The sequence below is a fragment of the Lygodium microphyllum genome, chromosome 11 (genome assembly GCF_053477565.2).
Source record: "Lygodium microphyllum isolate KBCC chromosome 11, Lygodium_microphyllum_v1.1.10, whole genome shotgun sequence".
NCBI classification, from domain to species: domain Eukaryota; kingdom Viridiplantae; phylum Streptophyta; class Polypodiopsida; order Schizaeales; family Lygodiaceae; genus Lygodium; species Lygodium microphyllum.
The window spans coordinates 18988330-19014925 of NC_141145.1; the positions used below are offsets into that span (position 1 = coordinate 18988330).

Below are 26596 nucleotides of genomic sequence, written 5' to 3' on the forward strand. Positions count from 1 at the left end.
GTCTACAAAACACAGGATTTTGAGGCTGAAAACAGGCTTGTCCAGGCTGAAGCAGCAGTCCTTGCAGTCAATATAGGTCAGAGCAGCAGCTGAAATGCAGTCAATATAAGACTGTTGAGGTGATAAATGCTGTGGTATTGGTGAAATCAGGTCGTTATCTGCCCTGTAAAGGTTGGGTAGTCAAAACATAGGCAACTGTGTACAAAACACAGGATTTTGAGGCTGAAAACAGGCCAAAAATCTGCAGCAAAATGGTTGTCCAGGCTGAAGCAGCAGTCCTTGCAGTCAATATACGTCAGAGCAGCAGCTGAAAGATGAAAACGCAGACCTGCAGAAGAAGAAAACAGCACCAGCACACCTCAAATGGCAGATACCAAGAGCAGCTGGACCCCAACCTGAAATCTGATACCATGTCAAAAGTGGATGTAGTGATGGAAGTGTAGAAAACTGCTGTGATGGATTGCGTAACACAAGAGAGAAGAGAAAAGAGAAACACGGCAAAGAAAAGAAGAATACTGCACAAAGAACTCGTAAGAAAAGAGATGCTTGAGAAATGGAATCCATATACCAAGACATGAGACAGTACCGAAACAATAGTGAGTCACCGATTGTGTGGGCACTAGTATTTGCTCCCTCTCTCCAATAGGACCTATTGTGTCGGCACTAGTATTTGCTCCCTCTCTCCAATAGTATTTGCCTATGGTTTGATGAGGAGGGAGCCCGACAATAAATAGGCCAATAATAGGATTAGGTCACAGCATTTGGAGGCCTCAAAATACAAGCTAGCCAGCCAAGAAATGCATAACATAATTAGTTGTCAATAAAATGATTGCTACCTACTAATCCTCACTATAAAAGGAATGCACACCCCATTGGAACATGCACAAACTCACACATGAAGTGACTAATTTGCTAATAGACTCTCTTAGATATGCACCGAGAGATGGCATCCTCATCGAAACTTGAATTTGAACACAAGTCTCCAACATAACACTCATAGATGGGTAAACAATGTTTGCATGCTCCTCATCGGTAGAAGAAGTTAGAGGAACCCATAATAAGGGAGATTCATAGAACATGAACAGAGGCAAGGGATCTTGAGGGATAGAGTTGTGCCAAGAATACAGATTCACAAGAGTTTCAACAGTTTAAGCAGTAAGAGAAGAATAAACAGTAATTAGAGTGTAGTGAAAAGAACACGACAATCAAATATGTAAGAGCACTCTCTAAAGCTGAACAGAAGAGCACAGGCAAGCTGATTAGGAAACACGATGAGTGCTGCAAAAATGGATCAAACACAGCCAATGGACATAAGACCTAAAGCATAGACGCCCAGCCTGCAAAGACACTAAATGCAGAAAACGCAGGTACAGATTATGAAAATGCACATTGTTCAAGAGATAAATGCAGTGGTATTGGTGAAAACATGCCATTATCTCTCTGTTAAGGTTAGACGGTCAAAACATAGGCAGCTGTGTAGAAAAGACAAGATTTTTAGGCCCAAAACAGGCCAAAAATCTGCAGCTTCTGAAGTAGTAGTCCTGGCAGTCAATACAGGTCATAGCAGCAGCTGAAAGATGAAAACACAGATCTGCAATAGAAGAAAATAGCACTAGTATACCTCAAACGGCAGTTAGTAGACAGAAGCGGGATAGCAACCTGAAATTTGATACCATGTCAAAAGTGGATGTAGTGATGGAAGCATAGAACAGTGGTGTAATGGACTGCATAAAATGGGAGAAGAGAAAAGAGAAACACTCCAAAGAAAAGAAGTATATTGCACAAAGAACTCAGAAGAAAAGAGATGCTTGAGAAATGGAATCCATATATCAAGACATGAGACAATATAGAAACAGCAATGAGTCACCGATTGTGTGGGCACTAGCATTGGCTCCCTCTCTCCAATAGGACCTGCAAGTAAGAGAGCATATGGACGATGGTTTGATGAAGAGGGAGCCCAACAATAAATAGGTCAAAATAGGATTAGGTCGGCCAACATTTAGAGGTCTCAAAATACAAGTCGACCAGCCAAGAAATGCATAAAATGATGAGTTGCTAGTAAAATTATCGGTGCCCATTGATCCTCGCTAGAAAAGAAAATTGAAATGTATAGCCCATTGGAACATCTACAGACTCACACATGAATTGACTAATTTGTCAACAATGGCTTTGGCATATGCTTGTGGAGATTGGATCCCCTAAGGCAAGACCTACTTTACTTTGTTTGCACAAATTACTTGATAAGATGAAAACTGTTTGAAAACCTATACTTAATGCTAAATTAATTTAAAAAAATCATTCGCCCTTAGAAAAAAGAAAGTAGAGTCCATTGTGGTTCCATTGACCTGTGCAGGTCATGGTAGGCCATTGGGCAGCTATTGAGTATCCTTTGTCCGATACCTTGGCCTCTCTGGGATCACTTGGGCTCCCTTGGTTAGATGACCATTGCCTTTGTAGTCTTGGTAGGTCATTGGGTAGCCAGCGTGCACCCTTTGCTTGATGCCTTGGTTGCTTTGGAGCGGGACACCTTGGAAAAAGAAAAGGAAAATGGGCTTGGGCTAAAACAGTCTCCTTTTAGTTCTAATTTTGGGGTTGAGAGAGGGTGTTGAGCTAAAAATACATTAGCTTTCTTAAAACAATCCCAAAACATGATTAATTAATTAATTAAATCTTTTTATTAAAAAGAAATGCGTTCCTAAAGAATGTCTATGTCCCATAAGCATAAACCTTGTTGGAAGGACCCAAACTTTCTATAAATAGGCATGTTGCCCTCCATCCAATCTCAGTCTCGTTTTTGTAGTTTGCAGGTACGTTATCTCTGCTGTCCACATTCCCTTTGTGGAGAATATTTTAGCTGAAGCTGCTGCCTAGGGTTGTCCATCATCAAGTGCTTGCTGTTGCTGCTGTTGGTGACGTTTCTCAGCCTGATTTTCATTGCTAATCTGCCCTACATTGCTGTCTAGGCTGCATTTGGCGATTTGCTGCTGTCTCCTGCTGAAAATTGAAGCGGAAGGCCTGCATTTTTACTATTTACATTAGCACCCAACTTGCCACGTGTCACATCAATAGTGTCAGAGAGAGAACTAGAGAGAGAGAGAGAGGAAAGAGAAACCGCAGAAGAGAGAGAAAGACTACAGGAAGAAAGAAAGAAAGAAAGAAAGATATATTAACGTCTACATAAGGCCAATGTGGCCTATGAGACAAAATCTAGAGTACATTCATGTCTAATGTCATCTCATCAGTAAGGTAAAGATAACATTACAAATAAGTGGGTGGTCTATGAAACAATACTGAAAATAACTATATGGTGGGATTGTGAGAGTGCGCAACGGAAGAAGAACACGAACACAGAGGAGGGGAGAGAGAAAGCAGGGAATGAAGGAAGAAAATCTGCACTGATTGAAATGAATGCTGAATACACTGAAATGGACTGATCAGTCCCTGCACGCAGCCCGGAGCGTCAGTGAGGGCACCAGAACAGACTGAAAGCAATGGCAGCACCAATGCCGGAGTGGGAGAGAACGGAGAGTGCTGAACCTGTAGAAGAGAATGCTGAGAATGACTGGGGGGCTGCTATATATAGCCCCAGGCCAGAAAACTGGCCGACCTGCCAAATCTGGCCGACTTGGCCAGATCTGGCCGACCTGCCAAATCTGGCCGACTTGGCCAGATCTGGCCGACCTGCCCAAAAATCTGGGCCAACTGCACACCAAAAGGCCCAATTTGGGCTGTGTGACTCCCGGAAAGGAATGCAGACAAAAATAGCAGCTACCAAGCTGACAGAGCTCCTTTGTCTCCTGCCAGACTCTGATAGGAGCTCACAACCAGGAGATGATAGACCGAGAATATCGAAGAACACGCAAGGCTGCCTGCCAGTGATCTTGTGTAGGAGTCTTCATAAAAGAAGACAACAAAGCCACCACAAAAGAGATATCCGGCCGAGTGTGAAGCAGCCAGATGAGCGAGCCTACAAGGCACCTATAATGAGTGGCATCTGTAAGGGGGACTCCATCTACCAAAAGCTTGGACTCAGGGTCCATGGGGCAAGAAATAGGCCGACACGTGAAAGAAGCTCGGAGATGTACCTGTGATGCGAGATAAAGATGCCCTGTGCCATCTGATAGATCTCCAGTCCTAGAAAGAAGTGAAGGACCTCTAGATCCGTCATGTCAAACTCCTGCTAGGAAAACACAAAGAGAATCCACAACCCGTAAGTAGAGGTTGGGATCATGAGCGGAGCGTTGAAAGCCACTCTGTAGAAAGAAGCGGTCAATCCTCTGGTACCAAGCACGAGGAGCCTGCTTCAAGCCATAAAGAGCCTTCCGCGGCCTGTAGACATGATCCTCCTTCCCCTGCACAAGAAAACCAGGAGACTGAAACATAAATCTCCTCCTCAAGGACGCAATTCAGAAAAGCTGACTTGACGTCCATCTGATAAACAGGCCAACGGTGGTGAGCTGCAAGAGCCAAAATAACTCGAATGATGGACATCCGAGCTGTAGGAGCAAAAGTCTCGAAGTAGTCCTATCCTGCGCGCACCTTCCGTTTCTTGGGACGCGGTACAAGCTCCCAAGTATGGTTTCGCTCGATGGAAGCAAGCTCGGCCTGCATAGCCTGTCTCCAAATATCCTGTGCAAGAGCCTCCTCCACAGTGGAAGGCTCGGAATCCTGAAGAATCTGAGACATAAGAGCATAGTTCACACACAGTGAACTTTCCCGCTGGGCCTGTAATCGGGCTGATCGACGTGGACCTATAGAAGAAGCAGGAAAGTGAGTAACACCTGAATCCTGCATGAGCCGGCGATACGTAAGGGAATCCTAAGAGACTCCTGCTGCTGCGAGGGAGACCGAGTAGTCTCCGGAACCTGCAAAGCACCCATATCGGAGAGGGACTCCCCCTCACCAAATGAAGATAGATCCTCCGCACCTGAAGAAGGCTGTGTATCCTGAGAAGACTCCTGAGGGGAGGCTGAAGGGGTGGAAGAACTCGTAGAAGGAGTCACATCCGCCAAAGGGGAAAGGGAAGCCGTAGGAGGAGGAATGGGTGGGGTGCTAAGGGGTATCCTGGAAGGAAGAGAAGGGAGAGAAGGTGGGGGGGGGGGGAGTCCAGCATGTCGAAGAAGCACCTGTAATAGAACCATCAATCAGATCCTCAGAGGCCAAAGCCTCATCAAAGATCACATCCCTGCTCACCTCAACCTTCCGTGTCGTCGGGTCGTAGAGCCGATATCCCTTCGTGGTCGTGCTATAACCCACGAAGATAAGCTTTCTCGACTTAGAGTCGAACTTCGTCTTCCTCTTCTTCTTGTCCACATGGACAAAGGCATCGCACCCAAAGATGCGAAAGTGGGACATGGAAGGCTTCTTCCCAAAGAAAGCCTCATAAGGAGTCATGTCCTGTAAAGCCGAAGTCGGAGAGCGGTTGCGAATATACACCGCTGTAGCCACTGCCTCACCCCAAAGGAAATGAGGAAGACTCCTATGCTCCAGCATAGATCGGGCCATCTCCACCATGGTCTGATTCGCACGCTCCACCACACCATTCTCGGATGGTGTGTTCGGATGGAAATACTCCACCCCATGATCCCTGCAAAACTAAGAGAAAAGGTGAGAAGTGAACTCGCCACCGTAATCAGCTCGAACGTCACGAACTTTGGAAGTTGTTTGGGTCTCCACAAACACCTGCCACTCGCAGAAACGGGAGTACGCCTCGCTCTTGTACTCCAAGAAATAAGACCATACATAACGACTAAAGTCGTCCACAATCAGCATCAAATACCTGGCCTTCCCAAGGGAGGCCGTGCCCATAGGACTGCAAAGGTCGGTGTGAACCAACTCAAGCGGAGAAGTAGCCCTCCTAGAGGCAACCTGAGGGTGAGGCTGCCTATGCTACTTGCCCCTCAAGCAGCTAGGGCACAAAGTGTGAAGAGGAGGGAAATCTGGAAGTCCCTCCACCATCTTCCTCCGAGAAGCCCGCCCAAGAGAATCGAGGTTCAAATGACCATAACGAGCATGCCAAAGCAGCCCAAGCTCATGGGAAGTCCTCGCAGCCAAGGCTGTGAGCGTATAAAGCCCACCCTCCTGTGTACCAATCCAAAGAGCATCGCCTGTAGAAGCATTCTCCACTGTGACTGCATCCTGAGTAAAAATGACTCGGGTACCTAGCGGAGTAAGGCCATGCACAGACAAGAGCTCCAAGACAAGCGGGGAAAGTTCCTCCCATAGGAGTTTCTCACGGGTCCTCGAGGTGATGAGGCTGGTGTAGAAGACATCATAATGGGGTGATGGCAGCTGAGTCAACAGAATCATCGCCATATCCTCAGACGATATCATACGACCAAGAGAGGCTAACTCGCCTCGCATGTCCTCCATCTTCGTGATGTGCTCCTTCATGGAAGAAGAATCATCAAGACTGAGCATCCGCAACTTCTTCTCCAAGGAAATCTTGTGGGCAAATGTCTTGTGCTGATACAAAGACGCAAGCTTCTTCCATACTTCCGCCGCGGTCTGTAACCTGTGAACATGTACAAGAATGGAATCATGTAGACTCATAAAAAGAAAGGAACGGGCTCGAGAGTTGAGCCTATCCGACAAGGCTGCACAGTCCATAGAGGTGCCATCGGACAAATCCACGGGGGGACGGTTGATGGGCAAAGAAACAAGCTCCCAAAGGTCGAATGTATCGAGGATGCATTCCACCTTGCACGACCAGAGGGAGTAGTTGAAACCATCCAAATTATCTTCCTTCGGAAAGGAAGGGAGAATCGGCACCTGAATAGAGGGAATCAAGGAAGGCATCCGCACATCTGAAGCAGTCTTCATGGAAGACACCTTCACAGTAGATGGAACCATCTGAGATGCATGGACTGAAGAGGGACGGGTGCGAGGAGGCTCCTCCCGACGTCGAATCTCCTGATAATCCCGCCTCCGCTCAGAGGAATGATGAGAAAGGAGCTCATCCTCTGAGTCGTCAAAGCCTGAAAACTGGTAAGACATCTTCCAATCTGCAAAATACCAAACACCAAAGAAAACTGTGCCGAAGCCGAAGTATGACCAGCAGTATGGTCACCAACCACCAAGACGCAGGCTGTGATAGCCTACAAACACCTGGATCTGTAAAACGCAAAGATAACTGATGAAGATCACCAGAAAAGAAGCCGCCAGCACCAAGACGCAACCAGAAAGTGGGTCGCCAGCAGGAGATGTGCCGCCAGGAGTGGAAACGACCATCAGATCTGCGAAACGCAGCCTGATGATGTGTCGCCCAGCAGGAGGGACAGCCTGATGGAAAACGCAAGGAGGGGTCGCTGGTTGACGTGGCAGCCTCAGAAGAAGTCGTCTGCAGCAAACGCAGGAAGAAGGGCCACCTAGAAGGGCCGCCTGGGCAGTTGAAGATGGGATGACAGCAGCAGAAGAGGGGTGAGGTATCTCTCCACAAGGTTAGGTCCTCCGTGCTCTCAGTCAGGCGATGTTACCATGTGAGAGTGCGCAACGGAAGAACACGAACACAGAGGAGGGGAGAGAGAAAGCAGGGAATGAAGGAAGAAAATTTGCACTGACTGAAATGAATGCTGAGTACACTGAAATGGACTGATCAGTCCCTGCACGCAGCCCGGAGCGTCAGTGAGGGCACCAGAACAGACTGAAAGCAATGGCAGCATCAATGCCGGAGTGGGAGAGGACGGAGAGTGTGCTGAACCTGCAGAAGAGAATGCTGAGAATGACTGGGGGGCTGCTATATATAGCCCCAGGCCAGAAAACTGGCCGACCTGCCAAATCTGGCCGACTTGGCCAGATCTGGCCGACCTGCCCAAAAATCTGGGCCGACTGCACACCAAAAGGCCCAGTTTGGGCTGTGTGACTCCCGGAAAAGGAATGCAGACAAAAACAGCAGCTACCAAGCTGACAGAGCTCCTCTATCGCCTGCCAGACTCTGACAGGAGCTCACAACCAGGAGATGACAGACTAAGAATGATAACAGAGCAGGCTAACAGGGACTATACTAGGGTTGAACCATGTGTAGTGTTGTTCCATCGATAGAAAAGAAAAGGAAAGGAAAGGAGAACCAGATCTCATAGAGCCATGTACAAAAAGTGTGGTGGAGACTATGGGCTGTAGTTGATCTCAAGATCTACACATGATCTCAGCTATGATGCGGTCCCTAGCTGCTTTATTGATATGCTTGGTGGTGAGTCTTCGGTGTCTCGTGATAATGGCTTTGATCCGACTGTGGTGTGGCCTTCTTGGACGTGGTCCTGGTAGACGGGGTTGTCGTGCTTGACGAAGGGAAATGGCTCTATCCAATGTGACTCCACGGCGTGGCCTGTAAGGTGTTTGGCGGGGTGGCTCTGTCTCTGCTAGGCTGGTAGTGTCAGTAGGATCGGCTGTGTAGAAGTCTGTCACTGCTCTCTGTGTGTGTCCTTCTGGATGAGCTGGCCTCCTGTCTTGTAGTAGTGCAGTTCGGTGCCTCTCGAGCTCTAGGAGAAAAAGACCTAGGCATCTCTGGTCCTCGTACTCCATGACGCGACGAAGAGGTCCAAATCCATCACGGAAGAGGCAATGGTACCGTTCTCGTATGTCATAGTATACTATGCATTTGCATATGTGGTGCTCCTCCGTTTCAGGCTCTCGACCACAAAGCTGGCAAGTCCTATCCTCTGCTAGGGTATTTGTCCATCTGCCTGTCTCCATCTGAAGCCTATGTGAGGAGGTGCGAATCTGTCCGATAGCAACCCGTACGCTATGGGAGAGATGGGTGTCCATATATGCTGGCCGAATAGTGAAACCATCATCAAAGAGACACAATAAATGACTCGTGTAGAACTCCATCCTCGATCCTAGAGGGAGTGGTGGATGGATCCATGTTCTGGATGTCTCAATCCTCAAGATATTAGCTCTGATCACCTGGTTCAGCTCTGATCGGCTGAGAGAAAGTGTAGGGCAGTCAAGGCTATAATCCAAAGGTGGAAGACGGCGGTCAATATCCAAACCATGTAGGCTCATCCAAATAGCCATTTGTGAAAACCAACAGTTCTTCTCGCCTCCTGTTGCTAGTTGTCTAGATGAGGTTAGTGCCAATCTAGAGTATCTTTAGCGTGGAAGTTCCCATAGTTTGTGCCAAAAGGTCACTGCCTTGAAGAGTGCCTCCGTAACTATAGGTGTTGCCCTTAGCTCTGCTCAGACAATGGGATGTGGGGTGGAGGGCTTACTCCTAATCATGGATGCTATCGTCATGATCAATGGCCTTTCCATGCTATCCCAACCATCATAATAATCCCTCTCTACTCCAATCTAATCAGTGAGTGGGCTAAGACGCCTGTGGTACAAGCTGCAACCCCATACCTCTACTTCATATAGTAATGTAGGTGTGACTAGGGTGTCAAACAACCAGAGTTTGGTGCGGGGCTCCTGGAACTGTATGTGAGCACATTGACTCTCGAGTGCCCTAGTATTGCGTATCCACGTGCCAGACGTGCCTTTGATGCCCCTCTCAATGAAAAACGTGGGCCAGAGAACGTGACTCCCAAATAGACATTCCCTCACATGCTCCAGTATCTCTCCCAAATGTGAATTGGTACATAGATCTAGTCACCCATGCTGCTGAAGTATTGAAAACCATGGTTTTGGTCTTCCCAAGGTTCATTGTGAGGTCTTTGTCTCTACAGAAGATGTGCAAAGCATCTAGATGGCACTGCAATCCCTCCGGTGAGTCTAAAATGAGAACAATATCATCTGCATATAGTAATATCGGTATCAGCACCCCTGCCAGGCTGGCTCTAGCTCCTCCTACTCGATCTATGTAATCAGACACTTCATCTATGTATAGACCAAATAATGTGCGTGAAAGTGAGCATCCTTGTTTCACTTCTATGGTATTGTCAATCTTCTCTGATAGCCCCCCAGGTGCTCGTACATGACCTGTCACTGCCTTATATAATGCATAGACACCCCATTGTATACCCTCTGGTGCTCCAATGTCGTGCAATCTCTGCATGATGCGTGTACAAGGCACTGTATCAAAAGTTTTGCGAAAGTCTACAAAGCAACAATAGATCCTCTTGTCTTGGGCTCAACCCTCCTCAATAATGGCTCTAAGTGTGAGAATGTGGTCCAGCATGGTATATCCTTGTCTGAAACCTGTCTGTCCTTGTGCTCGTATATCTTGGCCAAAGTATGACCGATCATGATAGTATAGTATTGTTTGACCAACTCATAGGGAAACCTTCACATACTGCTCTATTGAACATATGTGCTAATATGGATGCTAATATGTTACAAGCATGTGAGAAATGTTATGCTAGTAGTGCATCCTCATCCTGTGCCCTCCCGTTTTGTAATCTATAAATTGCATCTCTAACCATTTTCCATGTGAAGAAAGACCACTGTGTTGGCCTACAAGCTTGTGGGGGCTGCATAGGTGGCTGTCCTGGCAGGTCATACAGTTGTCTCCCATAGTCAAGCCAAGCATTTGGTGATGTAATTTGTATGGGGGGTTGTCTTTCATGAAACATCTTCCATGCGCTCTTGCTATCCCGCCCCAAAAATAGCTGATATATCTGTGCTTCTGCTTTCACTAAGTAGTCTCATTTCTTCTTTCGCACAAGGCGTTTGAAGAACGCCTTTGCTAGAAAGAGATTGACGTGGAGAGAGAGATTAGAATTGGAGAGAGAAAGACAGGAAAGAGAAAGAAGCCATAGAAGCCGTGAGCAAGATGGGAGAGAAGGACAGTAATTGTATTTATGTATCAAAAGATAGTGAAAAATTACATGTTCTCTCCTTTTATACCAATGTCAGTGTGACATGGCATAACATTAATATTATTTTTACACTAAATCCTTATTCCCAGCTTCTTACAATCCATCCCTTTCCCAAAAAATTTTGCCCTAAAAAACAAACTTGAAAGACTAGAAAAGGATGGATAGAACAGTCATAACTTTTGCTCCCAATGTCGGATCAAAATTTTTTTTTGATTCAAATCGGAGCTTAGGATCCCTCTTCAAATTAAGCTTTTAAGATCCCAAATCAGATCATGACACGATTTTCTGTAATAGGAATTGTGTACCTGTCCAGAGAATTCCTACAACCTGTTAACACCTTGTGGAAACCCTGTTTGACCTTGTAGGAATACCCTAAGTGAAGGAAACCCTTGTAAACCACTGTAGCAACCAAGAGAGGGTTATGGGGCACCTGTAGGGCTCAAGAACAACATGTAGATTGGTATATACCTGCTGTTTTATCTGTCAAACACTTGTAGGTACCCTGAAAATAGGAGATGCTGTGCCCCTCTTCCAATGGTTCACCAACCACTTATGGAACCTGATTATTGCTGATCAATGCTGTACTTGTGTCAAACTCTAATAATGGAAAATGTATCTGCACCTAAATTTGAAAATAGCATGGGCTCCGAGACAAGAGGGGTGTGCAAAGTTCTACCTCAAGCCGGGTTGTGCACCCCTTCAAGGTCTTAATCGGGAAGGGAAGGTCACCTCTCTTTTGTCTTCCCGACTTGCCTGGTATTCAATTTTCCTCACAATAACCAACATGGCAAGTACATTCCAATGGCTAATCAAACAAGGATGCTATGTATTGATTGAAAAAAACAAGTGGGTATTGGGAAATGACTGAATTGAAAGGGCTATGGATAGGGCATTATCCTTTTGCAGTGACTCACTGCTTTTACAATGTTCCCACTTACCATTTTCATCATTGTTTCAGTCCTATAGCATCAATGCTCAATCATCCAACAAAAAATCCAAGTCAAGTAGGCACTGAGTAGCATTTATGCAATCAATTGAGCTTCAACATTTGAATGGGCAGAAAAGAACTCATCAAGCAATTATAATCAGCCCTGGGCTGAGTTCTACATGCCTTCAATAGGAATTAAGAGGTTCTATTACACTCAATCTTTCTTATGAACAATAGGACTGGTTCACTTCCACAAAGATTCACAATGTCTTTCATCTTAGTTAGCTCAAGCCTTTCTATGGTAATCCAGTGGATATAATTGATGAGCTGCCACCTATTGATGAAGGAGGTCTTATTCAGTACATCCCAGAGGCTGTTATAGGTCAGCGTGAGAAGAAGCTTCGATCTCGTTCTATCATGGAATATTTGATCAAATGGAGAGGTTTACCACTTGAGGAAGCTTCTTGGAGGTCTGATTCTATATTCGATGAGTTTCCTTTCTTAAGGGATACATTAGTGGCTGAAGCCTATTGATTATGGAGCTAGTTTTGGTGCAGATTGGATCAGGACAGCACGCTGTTTTGGAACAGTTTTTATTGTGCCTAATTTTCAGAATTAAGCTATCTATATGGGCTTAAAGTACTCTTCAAGAGCTACGTTTTGATATATGGCACGCCTCATTTGGACACTTCTACTAGAAGTTATGGATCCATCTTTTAATGTAGAGTATCTAGACTTGGGCACCTTCAGTAAGACTAACTCTTAGTTTTGGTGCAGATTGGATCAGGACAGCACGCTGTTTTGGAACAGTTTTTATTGTGCCTAATTTTCAGAATCAAGGTATCTATATAGGCTTAAAGTACTCTTCAAGAGCTACGTTTTGATATATGGCACGCCTCATTTGGACACTTCTACTAGAAGTTATGGATCCATATTTTAATGTAGAGTATCTAAACTTGGGCACCTTCAGTAAGACTAACTCTCATTCTTGGAACTCTAAAGGCCATCTCTTTTCATTAGCATACATATTCATTTGGTCTTGAGCCTTTCTAAGATTCATCTTACATTGTTGAAGAAGGGTTTGTATTCTTTCCAACTCTTCCTTTCCATGAGGGTTGATCCTTTCATTAAAGATGACTGTGGGTAAGGGCACCTTGTAGCTATACAGAGCCTCAAAGGGCGAAACTCCAATACTAGCATGGGTAGAGTTGTTGTAAGCAAACTCAGCCAAGTGTAACCAAGAATCCCATGAAGTTTGGACATCATAGTAGAAATGACGAAGATAAGTCTCCAACCATTTATTAACTCTCTCTGTTCGTCCATCAGTTTGTGGATGATAGGCCGTAGATGGAGCTTATTTAGTGCCCATAGATGTAAATACCGCTTGCCAAAAGTTACTTATAAACTTTGAGTCTCTATCATGAACAATCACCTGCGGTAATCCATGTAGTCTAATAATTTGCTCCATAAACTGATTGGCCACTTGAGAGGCAGTAAACTGGATCTTGGTTGGAATAAAATGGGCTGCCTTGGTGAGTCTATCTACCACCACATATATACTATTCTATCCCTTCTTGGTAGTAGGCAAGCCAGTAATGAAATCCATAGTAATGTGAGTCCATTTACCTGTAGGAATAGGTAATGGCTGTAACAAACCTCCTGGCTTATGGGTACTGTTTTTATTCTGTTGACAAGGCATACACTTCATGACAAAGTCCTTGACATCTTTCCACAGTCTTTTCTAATAGAAGCTTTTGCTAATCTTGTCATAGGTCTTGAAAACTCCTAGATGTCCAGCTAAAGGCGAAGAATGTAGTTCCTCCATAATTTTCCGTGTAAAAGAAGAGGTAGAAGGAATGACAATCTTGCCTTTCAACCAAAGAATGCCATTTTTGAACTGATAATGTGAGTTTTCTTCCATAAGACCTTGTTGTAATTTTTGAAAAATATGGTTGAATTCTTCATCCAAAAGATAAGTCTCCTATAGTTTTTCAATCCAATCATTATGCAGTTCAATCATAGCTGAAACTTTGCAAGCCCACATACGAGAAAGAGAATCAGCCACTATATTGTCTTTGCCACTGGTATGAGTGATGTCAAAATCATAATTCTGTAATGTAGCTACCTATTGACGCTGCTTAGGAGTAAGATTGAACTGAGTAAGGAAATACTTAAGAACCCTGTCATCACTCTGGACTCTGAATCGGCTGCCATACAAGTAATGGTGTCATTTCTTAATTGCATGCAAGATAGTCAACATCTCCTGGTCATAAACATTCATGGCCATTTCTTTATCTGTAAGCTTACGGCTCTCAAAGGCAATCACTCCATGCTCATGTAACAAAACAGCCCCAATGCCATGGCCACTAGCATCACACTGTATAGTAAATTATTTGAAGAAGTCTGAACATACTAAGATAGGAGCAAAGGTAAGGAGTCTCTTTAACTGGTTGAAGCTACTATCTCCAAGAGCATCCCAAAAAAAAGCCTCCTTCTTTAACTTGTCAGTCAAAGGAGTTGCAATGGCCACATAATGCTTGATGAATCGGCGATAGAATGAAGATAGACCAAGGAATCCTCTAAGAGAGGTAGTAGTAGTGGGAATTGGCCAATTTTTTATACACTGCACCTTCTTGGGATCAGCTTGTATCCCTTTTTCACCGACAATATGTCCCAAGTATTCCACTTCAGTGTGCATGAAATAACATTTCTTCTCCATAGCAAAAAGCATGTGATGTCTCAATACGTCAAAAACCCTTCTCATATGTGCTAAGTGATCTTGTAAAGTCTAATTGTAGATCAGAATGTCATCAAAGAACACCAAGACAAATTGAAAGAGGAAGGGCTGCAAAATCTTATTCATCAGGCTCTGGAAGGTAGTTGAAGCATTTGTAAGCCCAAATGGCATTACCAAGAAATGATAGAGCCCTCGATCAGTCCTGAAAGCAATCTTGACTTCATCACTCTCTCGCATGCGAATCTGATGATGCCCTGACTGCCATAGAGGCAAACTACAATACCAGATGATCCACACTTGAAAAATCCTGGAGGGGGAAAACTCAAGTGTGTGGGGGGAAGGATGAACTCCCATCAAAGGGACACCATCCAAATGAGAGAAGAAAGGAGTCCTAAAGGCTATGCCTAATGAAGGATCCCCCGCTGTGGTGTGTTGTGGAAACATAGGTGCACTTAATGGAGGCTAAAAGGAATGTGCAGCGAAAGATGAGGGAGGAATGGGGGGAAGCCCAAATGGATTTGTAATGGATGTTGTTGTGTGAAACATCGTAGGTTCCTTTTGTCCATTAAATGCACTAGATGAAGATGCACCTACTTCTCCATAGTGACCATGAGAAATAAAATCATTTGAAAAAAAGAGGAAGGATAGGAATACTACTAAGTTTTTCTTGTAGCTTCTTACCTAATTTTGAGTTCATGAATAAATACATGTCTTCCTCATTACTCACAAACCAAAGCTTACTTTGAAGAGTCTCTTCTTGATGAGCATATCCCCATCCAACAGAAAATACAGAATCAGTTGGCATAGAATCTGAAATAGTAAGGTTCATACCTGGCTTTGGAGAAAAGAAGTACTGGGGAAGTGATGTGTAATCCAAGCCAGCTTCCACTTACGGATGGCCAATCCATAGTGGAGATTCTAAAGGTCCTACAAGATCATTAGTTCTGTGCACCGAATCTAAAGGAGAAAACATAGTTTTTATCAAATGTGTATGATTCAGTTTGCAGACGTCTCAAAACGTATGATATGAGGAGTATGAAGTGTTATTTCAAATGTGACTGACTTTTGGGGGAAAAAAAGGGCAGATAGAAGCAAAAAGCATGACGGTTTCAGCCAAAGGGCTGTCGCCTGGCAGGTAGCACAAAAAAACATTGTGATTTCAGCCAAAAAAGTGTCACCTCACTGTCACCCACCTTCTCTCTAACCCAGATCGTAGAGAAACAGCTTCTTGGACTGTGCACATGGTCTGCTCAGCCTTCAGCCTTGACAAGACTGCTTCAAAGTTAAACAGCATGCTTTTTCTTCCTATTTTTTCCCTCCCTCTCACTTTCACATATGCTGTAGCTTGTAACTGCTTTCGTCTTTCTGAAATTTCAGATTGAATCTCTCTCTCTCTCTCTCTCTCTCTCTCTCTCTCTCTCTCAAAATATCAGCAGCCAGATACATGTGCCTGTACTTTTGAAGTCCAAAGGTGATGTGTCCACTTCCCCTACATACACATTCAATGTCTAGAATGGGCTTTGTTTAGAATGGACACCCTTTGCTCACACTTGATACATCTATCCTAGCAAAGGGCACTGCTATAGAAGCACTATCATCAAACTGAATAAACAGGCATACAGCTGCCAAAAGTGTTCCATAAAATAGCAGTCCCAACAGAATATGAACTGGCAGACTTAAGTGTGCAGAATTTAACAGACCGGACAAAATAAGTTTAAGAAAACTTTACTCCAAGGTTGTTACTATACCTCAGTACAAGCACAGCAACTCAGGCAAAGCAGAAATATATAGTGCTATCAAATATATTTTAAAAGACTTCACTTTAGGATTGTGACTATACTTGCATACTTCGACGAGCACCAGGGGATTACAATACAGGGCACTACAACTCAGAAATGTAAAAATGTGCTGACTAAAGTGCAAGCAGTAAGGTTTCACAGAATGTGAGAGAGCTCCACCGAAACCCCTAGAAGTCAGGTAGTATTTAATCAACTCTCATAAATGTTATAAGAGCGAGACCAGCTTCAAACTTTTCTCGAGCTCGACAAGTACGCCAGGACTAAGGAATCCACTGAGGTCAGAATCGGCATACAAATAGGACAGTCAGATTGATGTTCAGCCTCAGTGGTTTAACGTTCCATGAGCTAATAGTAAGCTTAGTGGATGATGCTAATCATTTGCTTAACCTTTATAATCAACGCCTGACACCAAAACGTGCAGAAAAAAAAACCTAGCATGAGGAAACGCCTACTTACTCAAAGAACCTGCAATAGTTGTGATTTTTGCCGAAGAAGACAAACGTATCACAGCAAAGGTATCGCAAGCCTCGATTCTGGCTCCGAGGGCCTGCGACCTTGAGCAGTGCCGGCTTGCCGCAATCGCACAGCCTGTCGGCAAAGTCTGTGCAGGTGCCACTGTTCCCCGCAGCCGCCTCATCTTCGGCACGCGACGTGCTCTCGGAAGCTCCCAACGCACCGTTATCTGATGCCGATGCCGATGGCGATGATGCAGCATGTGTCGCAGCTTCCTTCGGGAGCATTCTCTCTCCTGAAGGAATGCACATTCCTTTGAGGACAGGACTGACTCCGCACACCGGCTTTTTTGTGATCAGGGCTGCATAGCCTGCATGGGGGACTCCGTATGAATTATAATTTCAGTATCAAAAAGCGAAATTCAAAAAACAAAAATCCAAAATGTTAGGTAGGTTTTACATTCGATAATAATAAGCCCATTTTAGATGCCGTGTCCTGCCAATACCTTCATTTCCATAAAAATAATAAGGGAGATGTGTTAGGAGGGGTATAGAGTTGCCATTTGTGTCGCACCTTGTGCTTGTAGAGTGAGGGAAAAGGGAAATGGTATTAGAGAGAGCATCTCGATTGTTAGAGAGGAGGTCCCAATTGGCTATTGGGAAAAGGTTAGCATGAATTGATTTGTGTTGCCTAACCGGCAATGATAGCCCTACTAAAACTTTCTTAAACCAGTGATTTCTCGCGATGCTTGAAAGGCTTAGGGCATGTTAGGTTAACCGTGCTTGTGCTAAACCACTAACATGCAACCCAATATTAGTGGAGGGAGTGGGGTCTCCTCCCCCCACTAGAGCCGGGTGTGACCCAACTCTTAGTTATATTTTCTATAAATGTCATATACATGCCTTGGAAAAAACTTACAAATTCTTATTTTATATACAAAAGTAATTTTGAGCACCTTTCCATGAGACCGTTTGGAACGCACAGGAGTCAATTTCGAGTTAAAAACAAAGTGAATCCTCCATTTGCAAGCTACTATCATGTGTTTTAAAACTTTTTTTTTTTGCAAATGTCATGAAACTTTGCCTATCATTTGTTAAATTTACTTGCTACATGCAATAATAGTCTATAAATTTCTCATTTTTGGTTATGATTAAAATTTAACATCCAATACCATGACTTGCATGAGAATGACCATACCCAAATTGTGCTATAGTTTGAGACGCAATTTCAAACTCACAGCACTGTAACCAACATGAGCAAAAGGAGCGACAAACTTCAATCATTACATGGGTTACATGGGTTCAATCGTCACACAAGTAACAACACATCTAATATTCCTACCTGATTTTTCTTATGCCCAAAAATGATCTCATTTTTATTGATCCATGTAAGACTACATAATCTCACTCTCAAAACTTCCCATATTGTGTAGAACTCTTCATTTAGATTGCCCTTATCACAAAACAATGCATGTTTCCAACCCAACACATGATGAAGGTTAGTTCCATAGCATTCATCAACTTTCATTAACTTTTCTTGACTTCTATATACTCCCAAAAGACATGTTCAACTAAATCCCTATCCTTAGATAGAAAGAACATGAAGGTGGCACTCCCAAGTGCTTCATTCTCTTTGGTTGGAAGCTTATTGGTCACCATTTTCCATAGAAACACATCCAGTTTAAAGAGAAGTGGTAGCACTCCATTTAAAGAGGAGTGGTAGCACTCCATCTACCCTTCAGCCTTCTTGTCCATGTCACAATGTTGCTTTTGGCATCCACTTTTCTCCATGCAAGCTTTGCCTTTTTGCCCCATAAATTGTCAAAGGGGTTCTACTCTCGAGGATCACTACTAATTTACCCTTGGAATTCCTAATCACATTGCATCTTTATCATGTAGGGTTGTAAACCAATCATCTTTTTTCTTCAAAAAAGACCATTTGTAACCATTCATTTTCAACTATAATGAGTCCATGCTATCCTACCACGATTGCTCAATAGACCTTAGGTTCATCTTGTTTCTACACTAACACTACAAGATATAGGCCTTATACCGACGTTAAAAGCGACAAAAATGTAAATAACAAAATTTGCCCCCGTCATCGCAAACATCGTCGTTATTGGCGACTGTTCTATTGGCGACACCATAGAACAGTCAGTATTAGTGTCGTTATCAGCATCGCTATTTATGATACCGACTCAAATAGCGACGCCGATAACGACGATCTGCGACGCAAATAACGATGCGTGCAGGTAAATTTGTGATGCTAATAGCAACAGTAACAGGGAAAAAAAAATTCTCCCTCTCCCTCTCTCTCTCCCTCCCCCTCTCCCTCTCTCATTTTCTCTCCCTCCCCCTCTCCCTCTCCCTCTCTTTCTCTCTCTCTCCCTCCCTCTCCCTCTCTCATTTCCTCTCCCTCCCTCTCCCTCTCCCTCTCTTTCTCTCTCATTTCCTCTCCCTCTCTTTCTCTCTCATTTCCTCTCCCTCTGTCAATACACATATTTTATACCAAAAACAAGTAAAAGAGAGAGAGAAAACTCCCTCTCCCTCTCTCATTTTCTCTCCCTCTCCCTCTCTCATTTTCTCTCCCTCCCCCTCTCCCTCTCCCTCTCTTTCTCTCTCCCTCCCTCTCCCATTTCCTCCCTCTCCCTCTCCCTCTCCCTCTCTCATTTCCTCTCCCTCCCTCTCTCTCTCTCCCTCTCTTTCTCTCTCATTTCCTCTCTCTCTCTCTCTCTCTCTCTCTCTCTCTCTCTCTCTCTCTCTCTCTCTCTCTCTCAATATACACAAATTATACAAAAAACAAGTAAAAGAGAGAGAGAAAACACAAAAGCAAAGCAAGAATGGACAATGCGCTCACCGTAAAGACTCGAAGAAGGGTTTGGCGGCTCCTTTTCGCGATGACGGCTCCTCTTCGCCCTCTGTACACCTCCTCCTCTTCTTCGCGAGCGGCGGCGGCAACGGCAATGGTGTGAGAAGCTTTCTTTATCTCTTTCTCTCCCTCTCAGCAAGATGGTCGCTCTCCCTCTCGCTCTCTGTTTCGTGAATGCGCGAAAAATGACGCGCTCGAGTTTTGGCCCGCGGTTTTTTTGCTCTAGGTACCGATGCTAATAGCGACACCACTATTTGTTGTCGCTAACGCCCGTCGCTATAGCCTCATATCCTTGTAGTGCAAGCATCCCTCCATTTGCATAGGCCCTTTACAACAATGGAGAAAGACTAATCATCTTTTTTCTTCAAAAAAGACCATATGTGTTAGAAGAGAGAGAGAGAGATAGAGAGAAGGATTGGAGCAACTAAATAGAGACGTATGCTCTCACTCTCCATTATCTTCATATTTCATAATCCATATAACTAAGGTAAATACAATACTCTAAGGTCTAAGGTCTGTAAGACCATTCACACCAAGTAGAGACCGACTTATTTAATGTACGCATGTAGTACAGCTGGACAAGCTAAGTGTCGAGTACACACAACCTAAAGATAGTAAAGTTGAGCTTGAAGTCTTAACACTCCCCCTCAAGCTCAAAACAACATCTATACACCAAGCAGCTGTTTAAAAACACTAAACTTTTCTTTACCCAAAGACTTGGTAAATATATTTGCAACCTGCTAATCCGTCTTCACATGCATAAGGTCTACTTTCCGTGTAAGAACCATCTCTCTGATAAAATGGTAGTGTACCTCAATGTGTTTAGTCTTGGCATGATACACTGGACTTGTTGCCAACAGTACACTACTAAGATTGTCGCATAACAAGGTCACTGGAGCATCCATCTATATGTCCAAATTAGCCATAAGCTTGAATAGCCATGCAATCTCACATCTTGCCAATGTAGCACCTCTGTACTCTGCCTCAGTGCTAGACAAGGCAACCGTTGGCTACTTCTTGTTGCTCCAGCTGATCTTCCACTTCCAAATCCAAAAGCATAACCGCTCGTAGATCTGTGATCATATGAGCATCCTGCCCAATCCGCATCTGTGTAACCAATGAGTTTCAGGACCTTACCCTTCTCATAAAACAACCCATGATCTACAGTGGACTTTACATACCACATAATCCGTTTAATAGCATCTAGATGTGGCTTCATGGGCTTCTACATGAACTGACTTATGAGCCCAACTGCATAACTCAAGTCCCCAGCCTAGTGATAGTCAAGTAGATTAGACTACCAACCATTTGCATGTACATAGTCACATAATCAATTTCAATTCTAGCGCTAATGTCCAACTTGACATTCTAATCAAGAGGCGTATCCAGCAGTTTGCATTCAATCATGCCATATTTCTTTAGCATGCCATATTTCTTTAACTTGACATTCTAATCAAGAGGCGTATCTAGCAGTTTGCATTCAATCATGCCATATTTCTTTAGCATTTCCATGGCATAGTGTTTCTGCATTAGCCATAAACCATTTTCAACTTTGATCACCTCAATATCCAAGAAATACTTCAGTTCACCTAAGTCTTTCATGTCAAATTCAGATTTCAACATCTGCATAATATGTTGTATCCCAAAGTCATCATCACCTATGATTATCAAATCATCAACATAGATAACCAACACTACCAAACCTTTGTTGCTGTCTTTTCGTAAATAGACTATGATCAGCCCTACCAACAGTAAATTCCAAACTCTGCAAGTAACTACTAATCCTTGCATGCCATGCTCTCGGAGCCTGCTTCAACCCATACAATGCTTTTTTCAGTTTGCATACATAATGCTAAAAATCGGGGTGTATATACCCTTTAGGTTGATCCATATAAATATTTTATTCTAAGTCACCATTAGGGAAAGCATTTTTCACGTCACATCTTCAATTTCCAGCCTTTAACAGTAACCAATGCGATCAATGCTTGTATGATTGCCATCTTGGCAACATGGCTGAATGTTTCCTCATAGTCTAACCCATACTACTGAGCATATCCTTTAGCAACCACCTTGGCTTTATACCTCTCTACACTTCCATCTGACTTGCATTTAATTTTGTAGACCCATTTGCAGCCAATGGTCTTCTTTCCTTCTTGCAGTGGTACAAGATCCCAAGTACTATTTTCAGCCAAAGCATCTATCTCCTCATCCATAACTATGCCACCAATTTTTCCATCACTGCTTCAACAAATGTAGCAGGCTCTTTGACCTCTGTCACCTTTGTCATATAAGCAAAATGCTTCGCAGAAAAACCACTATAAGTTAGCCTATCCATAGGGTATTTGACTCTATCCGATTGTCTAAGCTGCAGGTGCACTACTTGATTCCCCTCTCTCATGAGGCGGAATGTACCTATTATGCTTAGTGCCAAGCGTATACACAATCGGAATACCAAGCTCATTGTCTAGACTATCAGCTAAGTCATAGCGTGAAGTCATCATACCAAGTGTCATCATACCAGATGCATCATCAGAAGCTTTTTCCTTCCCTTTGTTGTCCATCATATCATATCTCCCCCTCATCAGTGGACGGTGAACTAGAGCTCTTGCCATGGAGATATTGTCATACCACTAGGGCATGTAAATGCAGTACTCTACTGAGAATCAATTGTAGATACATGTGTAGAAGTCATATCTAATGGCACTGCAGCCGGTGATGCATACCAAGAGGCCATCTCATCAAAGATGACATCTTTGCTCACTAATGTATCCAAAGTAGAGGGATCATAGCATTTGTATGCCTTCTTTTCCTATGAATAACCAATAAAGACACACTTATGTGCTTTCGAATCCAAACTTTTCCTCTTCTCATTAGGAATATGCACATAAGCAAGACAGCCAAATACTTTCATGTGACTGACATCAGGCTTGTAGCCATATAGTTTCTCAAATGGTGTCATCTCATGAATACCTACAGGTGGGAGTCCTATTCAAGATATACATGGCTATCATAATAGCCTCATCCCAATAATAGAGCGGCATACTCTTCTCATTCATCATTGCCCGAGTAGCTTCCATCAATACCATGTTCTTTCGTTCAGCTACCCCATTCTATTGTGGAGTGTAGTTGCATGTAAGCTGCCTACGTATGCCATTTTCAACCAAAAAATATTAAACTCATTTGACACATACTCCCCACTGCTGTCAGATCTCAAGCAAGAGATGTAACAATCAAATTCCTTTTCAACCTGCTTTTTAAACTGTTGAAAAACAACAAACACCTCACCTTTTGTTTTCAAGATATAAACCCAAGTATGGCAACTGTAATCATCAATAAATATCACATAGTACCTAGAGCCTCCCATGGATGCATTATGGACTAGCCCCCACACATCAAAGCGAACTAACTGCAATGGTTGCATACTATTTATTACATGCCTGACAAATGGCAACCTCGACTATTCACCAAATTGACAAGCATCACAGACATGACCAATATTGTATACTGAAACTTGGGTAAACTTGTCACAAGCTATTTCTTTTGCATCATTTGTAGCCACTGAAGATTAACATGTCCCACTCTCTTTTGCCATATTTCCAAGTCTTTAATTGTGCCATAGCCATGGGCAAACATTGGTGATTTTAGTTGTGGCAAAGTGGCATAAAGAGTAAACATCCTGATATTCCTATGACCACGAGCAATCAATTTGCAGCCATTACCAAACTCCTCAATGAAGCATCCATGCTTGTTAAATCAGACTTGCAAATTTTGCTCAGTCATCTGACCCACAGACAATAGATTTTTAGTAATTGACAGGACATGCAGTACTATGTTGCATGTCATCCCCTATACATACATAGCCATTCTTCTTAGGCACCATATCTGTAAACCAGTCACCATGAGGTGTTATATGATTCGATGCCCCTGAATCAATGTACCAAACTACATCCTCATGAGACTTCTCAGTAGCCCTGTCTTTCATATATGTCTTGGCAAACAATCTATCCCCAAATGTATATTCTGCCTGAGTGGACGATGCATAATCTCCATGATGTTTGCCTCTTTGATTGCCCTGCTTCTTCTAGCAGTCCTTGGCAATATGACCATACTTTCCACAGTAGCGAAAATCCTTATCCTTATTAGGATTTTCAAATGGATGTTGTTGCTGCCAAGAGTTTTTGACTCTAGGGCTAGATCTCCCCTTGCCTCTGAAATTTCCACCTCCTTGTGCATTTGAACCCTGCTGGTTATTATGACCATAGGATACCCTTTGTTGGCCTCCTCTGTTAGAACCATAACCTCTACCACGATTGCCATGGCCTCGTTGATTCGAATAAAATATAGCATCCTTGTTCTTGGAGCTACTAGAACCTATAGTCAATCCAAGTTTAACCTCCTCATGAATAAGCAATGCAACCAGCTCATTGAAATCTAGCATTTTAGCCCGCACAGAGATGGAAGTATCAAATGACTTATATTCAGATCCCAAACCATTTGATGTCACTACAACCACGTCTTTATCCTCAACCTGTGTGCCAATGGATACTAGCTGATCGGCAATAGTTTTAATCTTTGTGACATAATCCTGTATAGATCTGCCTTTTCTCTCAATGTTTAATTTTTGCTTCAACTGTATCTTCTTGGCACCGGTAGTTGTGGCATAGTATCTGATCGATATGTTCCATGCATCTGCTGGTGACTTGTAGTTCATGATCTGCATTACCATAGCATCTGAGATATACAAAGATAACCAGTGTAGCACCTTGTGAGCTCTTTCCAACCAAGCTCGGTGCACTCATCTTTGATCAGTTGTAGGATTCCTCTCTAAAATTTCAAATATGTAATTTTCAAATCTGTAAATGCATTCCAAAATTGAATTTTTAATCCTTTTAATCATGCCCAAGTGTACATGGCTATTGCCCAAACATTCACCCAGCGTTCTAGCTAGTCATAACCATCATTCCAAGGCATGTATGGATCAAATGGTGCCCTGTATTAGTGTTGGAAATTTCAAGATAGATTTCAGCCTAATACTTCCATATTTGAGTATTTTTGTCAACAAACTTCAGCCCATAAGCATGATAACCAATGTACATGTCTCCCTGAGCATACCTATGCGCTAATGAAGTCTTCCAAACATGTCCAAGTGCTCCAAAACTTTTCCAATGTCAAGCATATGCTGTATATACCCTGTATACAAAAATTCAAGACTATTTCTAGGTCTACAATTCACTGTTACAACTCATAGATGAGCTCCCAAAAAGGCAATAGCATAGTACAACCTTCAAGTACCTTCCAAAGTGTGTATGGAAGCTACAGATCACTTGACTAGTGATCATTTTACTGATTTGCATCCATGGGGAACAGTTTGGACAGCAGGTGCAAACACGTGATGTAGCTTGGGGGTGTATTCAGCAACTCTTCAACACACTGATGATCAGTGCTCTCTCTAATGTGATCAACGAAGGCTCCAAATGCTCCAGACATGACATAGACAACCTCCAATAGCAATGGCAAACCAAATGAAACAATGCATACCTTCAACAAGAATAATGGCAATCATCCCCTCTTGTCAAGAATCCTAAATCTTCAAGTTCCAAGTCTGCTTCACAAATGCTATCCACCATAGAGCCCATTCATGGCTCTAGTACCATGTTAGAAGAAAGAGAGACAGAGAGAAGGGTTGGAGCAATTGAAAAGAGTTGTATGCTCTCACTCTCCATTATCTTCATATTCCATAATCCATATAACTAAGGTGAATACAACACTCTAAGGTTTAAGGTCTGTAAGACCATTCACACCAAGTACAGACCGACTTATTTAATGTCCGCATGTGGTACAGTTGGACAAGTTAAGTGTCGGGTACACACAACCTAAAGATAGTAAAGCTGAGCTTGAAGTCTTAACAATTTGTAACCATTCCTTTTCAACTATAGTGAGTCCATGCTATCCTGCTGAATTGCTCAATAGACCTTAGGCCCATCTTGTTTCTACACCAAGCATCCCTCCATTTGCATAGGCCCTTTACAGCAATGGAGAAAGACAACTTGGCATTACTCTCGCCACTACAATGAAAAGGATTGCCCTCAAAAGCTTTAGTCTACAACCATATAAGGTAGTTGAGAGAGGGATCCACCCTCTTATCACCATCACTTGACCAACGTAGCACGTTGTCTTTTAATTTTTAGCTTGCTTTTTTATCATCACAATAAGCTTTTTGCTCGCTTTCAATGCATCAAAAATGTCATTATCATCGCGACCATCATCATACTTGCTTGCTTTTGCACTCTACAACTAAGAAAAACTTGCTTTTTCTCTTTTTTTTTGCATGATTGTTGTGCTCATTATGACCACTCCACCCCTGTTAGTATCATGAAAACCTAAAGCATCAAGATCATGACCAACTCATCATTATCATGACTATCGATAACCCTACCTTTTGCATGGCTTTGAGTTGTACCCCACAACTACATGCAAAAAATCATCATCATGATTATTGGAAGAGATGCTTACTTTGTAGCATGATCGCCAAGATTAATCTACGACCATTATCATTATGACTACTAGTTGTCAAAAACTCATGATTGCATGCATTAAAACTCACCATGATTGCAAAGCATCCATGACTACTAGCATCATAGTAGCATAATGACTCATTCAACCCAAATCTCCACAACAATTAGAAAAGCATCATGATTGATGCTAGGAGGCATATTCCATGGTGGATTCCATGAGTTTTTATTCCATAGTGGATTTCGTAAAACTATATTTATTTTCCAGGGCTCGTACACAAGGTGGATTCCTTGTGTGAGAAGTTGACAGGGGCGTTTGTCCTTTTTGGGCGTCATGTTAATTTAATGTGCACGTAGGTGACTCCACAACGAGTGATTCCACAAAATACATATTTAAATTAATGGACGTTTATGAGTTTGGAGTGCACTCGTATTAAATTAAGGTTAGGACAGAGTTCCAAACTATTTATTTATTTTGTAGCTGAAGACTGCTAGGTATTCACTTTTGTCAGTTTAATTTTATTATTTTCTAACAATTGTGA

At 43.1% G+C, this 26596-nt stretch overlaps 1 protein-coding gene across 1 annotated transcript in view; it reads right to left on the minus strand.

Annotated features, from left to right (window-relative positions):
- The window catches only part of LOC148028597 (uncharacterized), a 54993-nt gene that overhangs the window by 14291 nt on the left and 14106 nt on the right, over window positions 1–26596 (minus strand). Inside the window, exons 4-5 of the mRNA XM_087688465.1 lie at window positions 20547–20649; window positions 16678–17056 (exon numbers count right to left, since the gene is read on the minus strand). Coding sequence (XP_087544591.1) covers window positions 16678–17056; window positions 20547–20649 — 482 coding nt within the window. The remainder of the gene's footprint in view (window positions 1–16677; window positions 17057–20546; window positions 20650–26596) is intronic.